This window comes from Anabrus simplex, chromosome 3, assembly GCF_040414725.1.
Source record: "Anabrus simplex isolate iqAnaSimp1 chromosome 3, ASM4041472v1, whole genome shotgun sequence".
Lineage (NCBI taxonomy): Eukaryota > Metazoa > Arthropoda > Insecta > Orthoptera > Tettigoniidae > Anabrus > Anabrus simplex.
In genome coordinates, this window is record NC_090267.1 from 329,940,709 (window position 1) to 329,955,216 (window position 14,508).

The window sequence follows — 14,508 nt, forward strand, 5'->3', positions numbered from 1 at the left end:
GTATGCCTGCGTGATACATGGTCATATGCTTTCTCGATGTCCAGAAAATCAGTTATAAGTGGTTTACGTTTCTTCCAATACTTCTCATAGAGCATTCTGGTAGTAAAATTAAGGTCTATAGTTGATCTACCAGGTCTAAATTCATGTCGTTCCTCCTCAAGTGTAGGTTCAACATATTTTCTAATCCTGCTCTCAAGGATGGATTCGTAGATTTTTTGGCCACGTGACAGTAGAGTTACACCCCTGTAGTTGGTAAATTTATTCCTATAAATATAATAATAATAATAATAATCATAATAATAATAATCATAATAATAATAATAATAATAATAATAAAATGTATGTCTGAGGTTTGTGGACAGTAATCACAGGACTATGCTTATGGCTCTCTGCAGCCTGTGTGAATAAGCACAACACTCACCAAAGCGAACGTGAACGTCTACACGGACGCAAACTGTCTGACACATGGATTTAAAAGCTGTGCCACGCATCAGACGGCGAGCAATTCGTATGGGCATGTAAGCTGTGTGGTCACAGTACGCGATCAGTCGGACAGATCGTGCAGGTCGGGTTCTTCGACCACGTGCGTTGATGTTTTAACTTCCTTGTTTCACTTGTATTAGTATCATGGATCCGAAAACTACACAAAATCATATAGAAGCAGTTACAACGAAAGAAGTACTTTACGACATGACAATGGATGGCTCCAAGAATAACAATAAAATCAGCGTTCTCGCTACATCAGACTGTGATTATTTCCTTTTCGTCGTCCAAGGCTACTGCGAGGAGAATGCATTCTTCTTCAGACGGGAGGAAGTTATGTCCTTGCCAGCAGTAAGCATTGACTCAATGAAAATAGATAAGAGTTTCTTTTAACATTATTTATTGTCGCTTTAACTTAGAAAGTCATATCGCGACATTCATAATTATACATAAAGGAATAATTACATTGATTACAGAGAACTACAACTGCAAAAACAACAATAGTACATATTGATCAGATAGTGATTACATGTCTTTGAATAGATTTGTTTGTCTAAAAAACTTAATGATGTTTTTACACTGAGTATCTTTGTTCAAGATGTCACATACACTATTGAAAACCTACAACATGTTTTCCTGTCATTGACCGGGTCAGGGATGTAATGAATGAATCATATATAGGCTGTTAGTACGATGGGGTCGCCACTCCCAAAATGATTTAGTATATCAATCAATCAATCAATCAATCAATCAATCAATCAATCAATCAATCAATACTGATCTGCATTTAGGGCAATCGCCCAGGTGGCAGATTCCCTATCTGTTGCTTTCCTAGCCTTTTCCTAAATGATTTCAAAGAAAATGGAAATTTATTGAACATCTCCCTTGGTAAGTTATTCCAATCCCTAACTCCCCTTCCTATAAATGAATATTCGCCCCAGTTTGTCCTCTTGAATTCCAACTTTCTCTTCATATTATGATCTTTCCTACTTTTATAAACGCCATTCAAACTTATTCGTCTACTAATGTCATTCCACGCTATCTCTCCGCTGACAGCTCGGAACATACCACTTAGTCAAGCAGCTCTTCTTCTTTCTCTCAATTCTTCCCAACCCAAACATTGCAACATTTTTGTAACGCTACTCTTTTGTCGGAAATCACCCAGAACAAATCGAGCTGCTTTTCTTTGGATTTTTTCCAGTTCTTGAATCAGGTAATCCTGGTGAGGGTCCCATACACTGGAACCATACTCTAGTTAGGGTCTTACCAGAGACTTATATGCACTCTCCTTTACATCCTTACTACAACCCCTAAACACCCTCATAACCATGTGCAGAGATCTGTACCCTTTATTAACAATCCCATTTATGTGATTACCCCAATGAAGATCTTTCTTTATATTAACACCTAGATACTTACAATGATCCCCAAAAGGAACTTTCACCCCATCAACGCAGTAATTAAAACTGAGAGGACTTTTCCTATTTGTGAAACTCACAACCTGACTTTTAACCCCGTTTATCAACATACCATTGCCTGCTGTCCTTCTCACAACATTTTCGAGGTCACGTTGCAGTTGCTCACAATCTTGTAACTTATTTATCACTCTATAGAGAATAACATCATCCGCAAAAAACCTTACCTCCGATTCCACTCCTTTACTCATATCATTTATATATATAAGAAAACATAAAGGTCCGATAATACTGCCTTGAGGAATTCCCCTCTTAATTATTACAGGGTCAGATAAAGCTTCACCGGGCGAGTTGGCTGTGCGCGTAGAGGCGTGCGGCTGTGAGCTTGCATCCGGGAGATAGTAGGTTCGAATCCCACTATCGGCAGCCCTGAAAATGGTTTTCCGTGGTTTCCCATTTTCACACCAGGCAAATGCTGGGGCTGTACCTTAATTAAGGCCACGGCCGCTTCCTTCCAACTCCTAGGCCTTTCCTATCCCATCGTCGCCGTAAGACCTATGTATGTCGGTGCGAAGTAAAGCCCCTGGCAAAAAAAAAAAAAAAAAGATAAAGCTTCACCTACTCTAATTCTCTGAGATCTATTTTCTAGAAATATAGCAACGCAGTCAGTCACTCTTTTGTCTAGTCCAATTGCACTCATTTTTGCCAGTAGTCTCCCATGATCCACCCTATCAAATGCTTTAGACAGGTCAATCGCGATACAGTCCATTTGACCTCCAGAATACGAGATATCTGCTATATCTTGCTGGAATCCTACAAGTTGAGCTCCAGTGGAATAACCTTTCCTAAAACCGAATTGCCTTCTATCGAACCAGTTATTAATTTCACAAACATGTCTAATATAATCAGAAAGAATGCCTTCCCAAAGCTTACATACAATGCATGTCAAACTGATTGATAGATGCGATGAAATGAGAATGGAGAGTGGGATGAAAGACGACAGGGAAAACCGGAGTACACGGAGAAAAACCTGTCCGGCCTCCGCTTTGTCCAGCACAAATCTCACTTGGAGTGACCTGGATTTGAACCACGGTATCCAGGGGTGAGAGGCCGACGCGCTGCCGTCTGAGCCAGGGAGGCTTACTCACATACACCATTATTCTGGTTTAAATTACACAATTGTCTTTGTTGGTCGTACAGATGGCATTCTAGTAAAATGTGGTCAACAGTTTTTCTTTTTTAACAGGTGTAACATTGAGGAAAGCAACGGGAAACTACCTCACTCCTCATTTCCCTAGTATGCCTCTTCAATGACGCCTAGGCTATGACAGCTGTTGGCGGAACTGTGGAGGATCAAACCAGCCTTCGGGCTGAATACCCAACAACAACATATTGGTTGAGGTTTCTTAGAGAAGATATGTGCATTAGTCAGTTTGCTATGGCCTATACGTATTCTAGTAACGAACACTTGTTCTCGAAGCTGAAGGAATGAAACATCAAATTTGTCTGTAGGTCCACGCCTAATATCATGGAGTCTTGTGAGTTGTTCCCGTGTCCAGTCAGTTAACCATGTTTTCGGATCTTTGTAGTAAGAAAAGGAGCAACATCGGTGTAGGAAACTAGAAAGTTTGGATCATGTACAGGAAGACGAGTTGCTTCTTTAGCTGATAAGTCAGCCTGTTCATTGCCTTTTATTCCCTTATGTGAGGGAAGCCATATTATGGTAACTTGCTGTCCTTTATTTTTCACAGTATTGTAAGTCTGTAGTATGTCTTGGAATAGTGTATTTAAGGATGATGCATTTTGAATTAGTTTTACTGTTAATAAGGAATCACTAAGGATTTTTTTTGTTAGTGGCTTTACGTCCCGCCGATACAGATAGGTCTTATGACGACGATGGGATAGGAAAGGCCTAGGAGTTGGGAGGAAGCTAGGGGCTTTACGTCGCACCGACACAGATAGGTCTTATGACGACGAGTTCGGAGGAAGCGGCCGTGGCCTTATTTAAGGTACAACCCCAACATTTGCCTGGTATGATAATGGGAAACCACGGAAAACTATCTTCAGGGCTGCCGACAGTGGGGTTCGAACCCACTATCTCCCGGATTCGAGCTCACAGCTGCGCTCCCCTAACCGCACGGCTAACTCGCCCGGTGTATATGAAATTAAATACGAACTAATATGTGTAAAATACATAACTGTATCTGACATAAAAAGTAGTGGATTGGTCGTTCTGATTGACGGGTAACGTTCTTCAAATACTTTTTATAGTGGTGCCAACATGAACTACAACTGTCAAGTGCAACCTCGTACCAGCCCACCTAAACGATATAGCCTGCGTGAATTATTGCAATATGTTCCTTTACTGTGGAGCCAGTTTTCTGTCAACATCATCAATGCCCAAACTCAGGTAACATAGAAACAAGAACAAGAGATTGAAGAAAAACGCCTCATGTTATCTATTTCCTTAATTCGCCATTTTCCTTAAGATAAGTTACACTGGGGTGGATCGGGTAATCTAGCGGGCAACAGGCTACAGCTCACCACATGGTCACGAAACACCTCAACTAAGTCAGCAAGTTGTATTTCTAGCAGTGTACACTGTTAGACCGTTTGGCTGAAAACAATTGTAACGTTTCCCTTTACCAATAAGTCCTGGAGAAATTATACAAGACGTATCGTCAAGAATTGATAGTTCTATGGAAGAAAACGGGCTCAATGATTCTCGAAGCACCGCTCACACACCAAAACACCTACGTTTAAGTCATGCAACGGCAACTAAAGGAGAGTGCCTTGTTCTTCCGAATTCCAACGTTAGCTGTTTTGAACGAGAAGACGAGTTAAATGAAAATGAGTCGTGGATCTGCAAAACCTAAAACTTGGTCTACCTCTGAAATTTGTACAACGATGTTATTTTGTATGATTTGATCTAAAGTTACTTTGTTGCTTTCACGCTGATGTATTAGAAATGTCTGCTGGCTTAACTTAGTGATTTCTTGGTGATTGTTTGAGCCGAAGGGCAACATCGTCAATTTTCTTTACCGTGAGAATGCAACTAACCGATGATCCTTCAAAAAAGACTCCCGTTCGTCTCTACTTTTTAACTAGAAGCAGACAGTAACGCGTCCGGATAATTTTGCAAAGAAGTTTATTACGACATTCCACGCTCGCACAGGCATGTTTCAGAGGGATCCGCGTGAAAAAGTACGAGTATTATGAGCATAGGACCTGTATAAGGTATTATTAGCCAAGTTTAGTAAAAAGCAATCCTTATATTCTTTAAAATCACGCGTTTTTATTTGCAGAAAAAAATATTCTGCATATCTTGGATTTATTTTCACATACATTGATAAATATTCTCCGTAGCATAATGTACCATAATTCATTTTTGGAGCAAAGAGAAGGTAGGGAGTTACAGTATATTGCATCATTGAAAGCATAATATCCTGTGAAGAACTCGTATGTCCAACATGTCCCCAACTCATCCGACAATTTTCCGCGGGTTTTTCTTCATCCATCGGCCTTGGCACGTGTCGCTAGTTCGGGAGTCAGCCGCAAATTCTTCTCTAGGCTTAACTGCATTTATTTTTACCCTGGGGGTTCTGTCTTCACATAGGGTTTAAGAATAGATTCTTTATTCCTGGATTTACCATGTCGCCAAAATCTCTCGTTATGAAGAATTTCTTGAATTTTGATAAATTGTTCAATATTCGAAGTCCACCGAAGTGTCCCGGCAATTCACGAGCTTGCGGCTTGCTTGACACGGGGAGCTCGTTACCACGAAACAGCCAGACTCTTGAAATAGAAAAATGGCTGCTCTCAAAAAGTAGTTTGTAGCTGAAATAAATATTTGGAATTAAAAATAATTTTCTCATCGAAAGTTTAAATACTGTGTTAATATTCTTTGAGATATTGTCCAAATTGAGTAAAATTAGGAAGGTGATAACGATAACGTAGTCGTGGTGAATGTCTTAATTTCGAATATCGTCGGAATTCAGAAAAAATTGGTCGAAATAATAATAATAATAATAATAATAATAATAATAATAATAATAATAATAATAATAATAATAATAATAATAATAATAATGTTTACCGCGGGATAAAAATTTTCTATGTTAAAATTGGATTTAACAGGTATGTTCTACAAGGTTTGCGGGTGTCTAGAAAATTCCAGTGAAATCCGATAAAGTTATGTTTTATTTATGGGAAGTAAAATTTTGTGACATCGTGTATGTCGGTGATATGGAAAATCACGGTGTGTTGTTGTATTCTTGAGGTCCGAAATTTGTAGTAAAAATAAAATAAAAAAGTATATTTTGTAAAGGTTGTTTGTCACGAGAGGATTGAGGTTTGAAAAGTCTTGAAATATGAGAAAAGGGTTTGATGGCGAAGAATTTTGATATGTTGAGATAAGAGGTATAGATGTTGAAGGCAAAGGGAGCCTGTATATTTCGTATAATGCCGCCGTGAGAAGGCGATGAGAATGAGTTTTTGAGACAGGCTATATTTGCTGACGGCGAAGAATTTTTGAGACAGGCTGTATATTAAATGTGATATTTATGTGGCAGGCTGTAGTATATTCCGCTAACAATCCGAAAACTGTGACCTGGAGAAGGTTGGTTCGAGATTATTATTGTGTGAGGCACAGTAAAATGTCAAGTTAAGATCCCAAGTGAAAAACAATTCCTGGTGAAGATTGTAACTCTTGGTAGTAAAAATCAAGTGACTAGTTACGTAAAGTAAGTATAATGAATATTATAGTAATATGACCTCAAGGATAGAAGAGCATTCTGAATACACGGTTGGTGTTATTTGACTGTAATGACAAGTTTCCAATCAGTAAATTTCATAAATTACGAGACGGTAATTTATCATTAAATCGGAAACATTGTGGGATGACATATTGGACGTTATTAGAGCGATATGTTTGGCTGTGTAGATTCATTGGGTTTCGTTTCACTGGATAGCCATGTATATGAATATTTGGAAAATGACGGTAGGCGATTTGAGGGCTTCACCCTAAAATTACAGTGTGGATTTTTGCGGTGGTGATTATTATGGTTTGGCGATAGTCAAGTAGTGTTAGACGTGTGTTGGAGTTCATTTTTATTTTTCCAAACTTCATTGTGCATGCTGAGATCGTGTTTGAGTTGTGGATTGCTTACCACGGGTTATTTATTTTCAATTTCACGGTTTAGTAACAAGATAGGGACTTAGTTGCATTTCCCGACTTGCGATCATTCTGTGGCAAGATTTGTTTCATTGTGTGCTATTATTTTTGACAAGGTTTACAGCTAAAATATCTAAAAGTGTGTTTGAGGTTATGATTTCGCCTGATATGCTTGAGGAAGCGTACACGACCCAATTTGCGCTCGACAATAGATTTAGAACGTCACATGTTATCCTAGGAGTATACTGATGATGAGACGTCGAAGTTCACGCTCAACGACAGGGTTAGGAAGGTGTGTGTGTACATAGAGGTTAGTGTTAGGGTGTGCAGACATTAGGTAAGCCCGACGATAGGTCTGGGATGTCAGCTGTACATACTCAAGTCTTAGATTAGATGTTTTTGCGAAGTGACTTGAGCGATGGTAGTGTCTGCAGTAGTGTATGCAATGCGAAGAGTGTTAGCTCAGTAATATGGATGCCAAGCTTGCGCGCAGCCCTTTACCAGCCGGAAGGTGTTTACCTAAGATTATGGAACCGCTAACGGCATATGAGGGCTGTCCAATATTGGATACTGAGTTAATGGTGATTGAATATTTACTGCAGTTCGCCATGCGTGTTTGAGTTCAATGAACTTCAGTATTTTATTTTATTTTACGGACTTATTTGTTTTGTCGTTCTGACGTCCGTTTTTCTTTGGTAGGGTGCGTGTTGACACTCAGCGTATGTGTGTGAGACTTGAGTTACGAATGCGGGTTCGATTCGTCAGCCGGTAATATATTTTATTCTCAATTTTTGTCGTTCTTTCACTTTTATACGTAATTGTGCGTGGTTAATTGATAACTTGTAGGTAGTGTGTTGGGACAAACAATAAGTAGATGGATCTGTGATGGTAGTCATTGTTAATAAGGAAAGAATTTTGTAATTTTGTGTTATTTTACCACGTGGACTTGTAATTTTATTAAGCGTAACGTAATCATTTATAACCTGAAAGTCGGTTTTATAATAATATTTTTCAAGTGATTTACCACTTTTTATTTAACTTCAGTGTTTGGCGTTTCTTCTAAATGCGTGATGAATAAGTGTTTCCTGCATTTCGCAATTTTGTTCCTTCAGAACGACGTAACGTAAGGTTCTGTCGGATCGTGTTGTTGTTGGTTCCTTCTGAATAGCTGTTTGGGTGATGCACGTTTAGCATCGGGATTATTTAATAACTTAAGGGTGTCATGAAATGACAATACGTGGTGGAATTTTGTTTCAATTGTGAATGCTGCTGTTAACTGGTAGTGAACACCATGCTTTCCAATTATATTTCGCAACCTATCCAAAGCAACTGATAGTCAATTTGGTTCGATTAAGGGTCCATTCGGCGGGTGTTCCGTATCCGAAAGGGTATTCGACTGGTCGATAACCTTAATTAAGAGAAAATCAGGCGTTCTACTTGTTGAAGGTCAGATTTTCCACGGATCGTGTGGATTAATTCTCAGTTATCGTTTGGATTAATAGGTGCGCGATTTTTCAGTTTCGCTGTCCACTTATTTATGAGATTCCTACTTTCTTCGAAGAAAATTCTTCGATATTATAATTAATGAAAATAACGTTATACAATGTGACTGCGTTTGAAACATTAAATAATTAAATTTTTCTTGATCAAGGATTTTATATAAATGATTTTTTTGTGCAGTTAATTGATTCAATAAAAGTTAGTAAGCACATATTTGCCCCTCATTTCAAGTAGTTAGGCTCTCTTCTGAACCCCATCGTTTGGTTAAGATCGTGACCGAATTATTCCCGCAACGACCCCAAGACTTAAGAGTTCAATATTGCTCTACTGTAGCCGACCAACGCTGGAATGGTAAGTTAAGGGTTCAACACCCCCCCCCCCCCCGTTACTCATGAAGATGAGACCTGAACACTCAGACAGACAGACAGACAGACAGACAGACAGACAGACAAGAGGAGAATAGAGACCTTTAAGATGTAGATTTACTGAGGCATTCTCTGCATTTCTTGGACTGAGCATCCTATCAGTACGTTCATGGTGAAAGAACTAGACGCCCTGACTAGACTTCTCAAGTGGATCAACTAGGCTTGCCTCCGATTCTTGAGACTCATCACCAGAAGAAAGGGCACCTTGGAAAAGCTTGTGATGTAGGGAAAGATTAATGGCTAGAGACCCCAAGGAGGGACAGCCTATCACATAGGTGGACCAGCTGCAGCCCCAAGTGGGAAAAATCTTTCCGCGAGGTTACCCTTATGGCATGCCTTTGCTAGTGTTTACAGTGCACTATGTCTTCTGGTATGGGCTAGAGCAGTTTTGTTACTTTCACTTATTTGTCTCAGTTTTATCCTTTGCTTTGACAATATGAAAGTGACTGAGGCATAAGCGATGCTAGTAATACCATTCCTTATGTAGCCAGTCCCTGCTATGAATGGTGTGAAAATGTTGCTCATAGGGTCGGTTGGTGCATGTATTTCAGTAGGCTTGGCAAATTGATATGCAACAGCAACTTCTGGCTCAGTGAGGAAAGCAACGGGAAACTATCTCACCATTCATTATCCTAGTACGCCTCTTCAGTGATGCCTAGGCCATTTATGACAGTTAATGACGGATCTGTTGACGATCCAACCAGCCTTCGGGCTGAACATACAACACTCTTATAGCGACGGATCACCAGACTTAGGGAAAGCAAATCAGGGTAGCAAAACATGCAACGGCGCCATTCTCTGTCAAGACCAAAGTAATGAAAAGGAGCAAGAACTCTTTTAAATAGTTGTGTATTCAATAAATTGAAGAACAAAGGTTCTCTTTCATTTCATTCCACTCTCACATCTCACAAAACTCATTTAATTTTGTCTTTTGAATTCAGGTGGTTGACTAGTTTACATTTCCTTGATTGCAGAAAACATTACTGACGTTCGCTTGTGTAAAGTAACTCATAACGGGATGGAGTACGCTGGCACAGTCTTCAGAACAGAGTCGGGAAAGCGCTGCCAATTTTGGGAACCGGTCGATCCAGTACATAAGGTGAGATCAATGAAGGTGGTATCGCATGACTCAGAGCTCTTAGTTTCATAATACGCAAGTTACATAGGATATTCTAAACGGTTCTTCGGTTGGGATGGATATAAAAGGTGTATCGGAAGTGACTCATAAGTGGAAACGCAGCAGTAGCGGCGATTGGGAATTAGAAGTTGGAGGTGGGACAAAAATGTACAGATAACAAAACGAACCCGGGTTTGTGGATATAGCGGAAGGGAGAGGGGGAAATACATTAAAACTGAAAATAAAATTAAAAAGCTACAAAATGGTAAGTTTTTAATGCTCTCTGAACGAATTTCGACAGAGAGGTAAAGATTGACAGTTTATCAACTTTAGTTGGGTAATAATAGTTTTTTTAAATTTTAATTCAATACAATACAATAAAACTTTCACCAAAGGAACAATATTACACATGTATTACAATTAAATAGAACAGGGCGTGATTATACAATTGAAAATAATTTAATATTTGACTACACACTTCTTCTTCTTCTTCTTCTTCTTCTTCTTCTTCTTCTTCTTCTTCTTAATCTGCTTACCCTCCAGTGTCGGTTTTTCCCTCGGACTCAGCGAGGGATCCCACCTTTACCGCCTCAAGGGCAGTGTCCTGGAGCTTCAGACTCTGGGTCGGGGATACAACTGGGGAGGATGATCAGTACCTCGCCCAGGCGGCCTCACCTGCTATGCTGAACAGGGGCCTTGCAGGGGGATGGGAAGATTGGAAGGGATAGACAAGGAGGAGGGAAGGAAGCGGCCGTGGCCTTAAGTTAGGTACCATCCCGGCATTTGCCTGGAGGAGAAGTGGAAAACCACGGAAAACCATTTCCAGGATGGCTGAGGTGGGAATCGAACCCACCTCTACTCAGTTGACCTCCCGAGGCGGAGTGGACCATTCGTCGTCATAAGACCTATCTGTGTCGGTGCGACGTAAAGCAACTAGCAGAAAAAAAAAAAAATAGCTGAGTGGACCCCGTTCCAGCCCTCGAACCACTTTTCAAATTTCGTGGCAGAGCCGGGAATCGAACCCGGGCCTCCGGGGGTGGCAGCTAATCACACAAACCACTACACCACAGAGGCGAACTGACTACACACTACGAAACTAAAAGACACAAAAATGACTGCCAGATTGACGAATGCGCGCGGCAAGCGGGTAAATCATACTTCAGTGTCCATGACCTTGGAAATATATACAGTACACACACACACACACACACACACACACACCTGCTACCCTTTCTCACAACACATGCAAAGTGTCCGCTACTTGCTGTGGCGCTATACAAATCGACTAGCCGTGACGAAGGGCATTTTTTGAGTATTTCCGCTAATCAACTTGGTAACATTTAAAGAAAATAAAGAAATTAATTAGCTGGTCCTACTCGTTAGCTGAATGGTCAGCGAACTGGCCTTCGGTTCAGAGGGTCCCGGGTTCGATTCCCGGCCGGGTCGGGGATTTTAATCGCTTCTGATTAATTCTTCTGGCTCGGAGACTGGGTATTTGTGTCCGTCCCAACACGCCTCTTCATATTCACACAACACGCAACACTACCAACCACCACAGAAACACGCAATAGTGATTACATCCCTCCATATAGGATTGGTGTCATGAAGGGCATGCGGACGTAAAACAGGGCCAAATCCACATGTGCGACGCAGTTCGCTCCCGCGAACCCACAGGTGTGGGAAAAGCTGTACGAAAAGAAGAAGAAGAAGAAGAAGAAGAAGAAAGTAATTAATTAGCTGATAAGACAACAGGGCTTGCGCAAATTGCTTGTTAGTGTAATTCCTAGTTTCAGCCGGATAAAATGGAATAAAAGTGAAACGCTTTCTTCCCCTAATCTCCGCTACTGAAACGCAGGACCATACACGATAGGAGAAATAAAAACGCCTCAATGAGCATGGAGCCACAATTGAAACCTTCGTGAGATAATGGCGGATGTATGTTGACACTGTCAATCGTCATGATTGCCTGTACATATGAACACATCGTGAGCGTCACGCGTTTGTACACCTGGGGCTGCCGTCCTAGTTAGTACCAAATAACAGAAACACATCGTTTACATTAGCTTTCATGAAGCATGATGTCTAGTCCAGAACTTTGAAGTTCGAAATCCAGTCAATCCTGTATTGAGATTTTAAACTTAAAATTCTCACGGCGTCAGGAAGGGCAGCCGGCATTAAACCTCTGGCCAAAGCCAAAATGAAGCTAGGTGGCTCCAGAGACCCTAGACATAACTGGGATAAGCTTAATAAAGTAATGTCTAGTCTAGAGCTTTGGATAAGGAAGTTGTTGTCCAGTTCCGTGGCTAAATGGTTAGTGTGCTGGCGTTTGGTCCAGGGGGTCCCTGGTTCGATTCCGGGTCGGGGATTTTAACCTTAATTGGTTAATTCCGATGGCTCGGGAGCTGGCTATGTGTGATGTCTTCATCATTAGAATCATCACAGGTAGGGACCCATCCTCATAGACTCGTAGGTCGTCTGTAAGGCGTCAACTCGAAACACCAACAACAGGCCTCTTCGGAGGCCACACGTCATTAATTAAGAAAGGTGTTGTGTGGCACAATACTTTGACATTCTAATAATAATAATGTTATTTGCTTTACGTCCCACTAACTACTATTACGGTTTTCGGAGATGCCGAGGTGCCACAATTTAGTCCCGCGGGAGTTCTTTTTCGTGCCAGTAAATCTACCGACACGAGGCTGACATGTTTGAGCACCTTCAAATACCACCGGACTGAGCCAGGATAGAACCTGCCAAGTTGGGGTCAGAAAGCCAGCGCATCAACCGTCTGAGCCACTCAGCCCGGCACTTTGACATTCTGACCACCTCCTATAACAGATACGAGTGTACAGTATTTTATTGTTCAATTTATTCTAAGCTATAGGGCAGACAGTGTGTTTAATAGAACCTATTGTTAACGAAGTGTAAAGCGTGCTTTGATTATTTCGTCATAACCAGGACAACACCAGGTGTACAAACGCGTAAAGCATACAATGTGCCTGTCGCAGGATAATTGTAACTTCGGCCTTTTTGTAGAAAAAATATCGGTTACTCAATTAGACTAGAAATTCTTGGTCTTTTTAAATAACAAGCCTGATGCATTGCAGCCTAATTGTAGAACGAACAAAAACGGCGAACACAGTCTCCAGCCATTTTATAATTATCCTGATACGCCTAGCCAAACTGTAAAATGTTATTCCTCTTCTTGTCTGCACGTGGTGCTTCACAAGAATATTGTAGTAAAGGTCGTAGATTTCAGGAATAGAATGTATCAAATATTTTTGAATTATTAAAAACTGGGTTCCACGCCACGAAATATTTGGCTGCACTGAACTCAGGTACTATATTGAACAACCTATTTCTTTTAGAGAGGTAATATCAAGCAGTCACCATTCGGTGAACAAGGTTTTCAAACGTGTTGCTGTAAACCTGCTAAAAATCAATGTCGAGCAAATCGATGTACTTGTTTCAAAAATAATACCCAGTGTAACTTAAAATGTCATTCCTGTTAACATGTGTTAATAAGTAGCATTTCAGAAAATTATCGTAGAACTCACTATTATTTTCATTTAAAAACACTATGCCTAAGTACTATTCTTAATTCGGATTGTGTTACATCCATCTTCTTTTTCCTATCTGTAGAATGTGTTTCAAAGTGAATCTAGGCATGTGGGATATGTCATGGTTGCTCATTTCTTGAAGTGTCCTTTAATTAATAATAATGCAACTTATATTCTGGATTAGTTTCAATAGAAACCTGTCATTTGCTACTCATTTTGTTGTTTTGAATTTAATTTTCTTAACTCTTTATTGAACCAACCAATCATTAACAATCACTACTGATCTGTATTTAGGGCAGTCGCACAGGTGGCAGACTCCCTGTATGTTGTTTTCCTAGCATTTACTTAAATGATTGCAAATAAATTGGAAATTTATTGAACATCTCCCTTGATAAGTTATTCCAATCCCTAACCCCATTCCTACAAATGAATATTTTCCCCAATTTGTCCTCTTGAATTCCAACTTTACCTTCAAATTGTGATATTTCCTAATTTTAAAGACACCACTCAAACTGATTCGTCTACTAATGTCATTCCACGCCATCTCTCCACTGACAGCTCGGAACATACCACTTAGTCAATAAGCTCGTCTCCTTTCTCCCAAGCCTTCCCAGTCCAAACTTTACAACCGTTTTGTAACGCTACCCTTTTGTCGGAAATCACCCAGAACAAATCGAGCTGGTTTTCTTTCTTTTTTTCAGTTCTTGAATCAAGTAATCCTGGTAATCCCATACACTGGAACAATACTCTAGTTGGGGTCTTACTAGAGACTTAAATGCCCTCTCCTTTACATCCTTACTACAACCCGTAAATACCCTCATAACCATGTGTAGAG

The 14,508-nt window shown here is 40.3% G+C and overlaps 1 protein-coding gene across 1 annotated transcript in view; it reads left to right on the forward strand.

Moving 5' to 3' along the window:
• Positions 1-690: 690 nt before the first annotated feature.
• The window catches only part of LOC136866796 (uncharacterized), a 382,310-nt gene continuing 368,492 nt past the window's right edge, over positions 691-14,508 (forward strand). The window contains exon 1 of the mRNA XM_068226847.1: positions 691-834. Within this exon, the coding sequence (XP_068082948.1) occupies positions 691-834 (144 nt within the window). The remainder of the gene's footprint in view (positions 835-14,508) is intronic.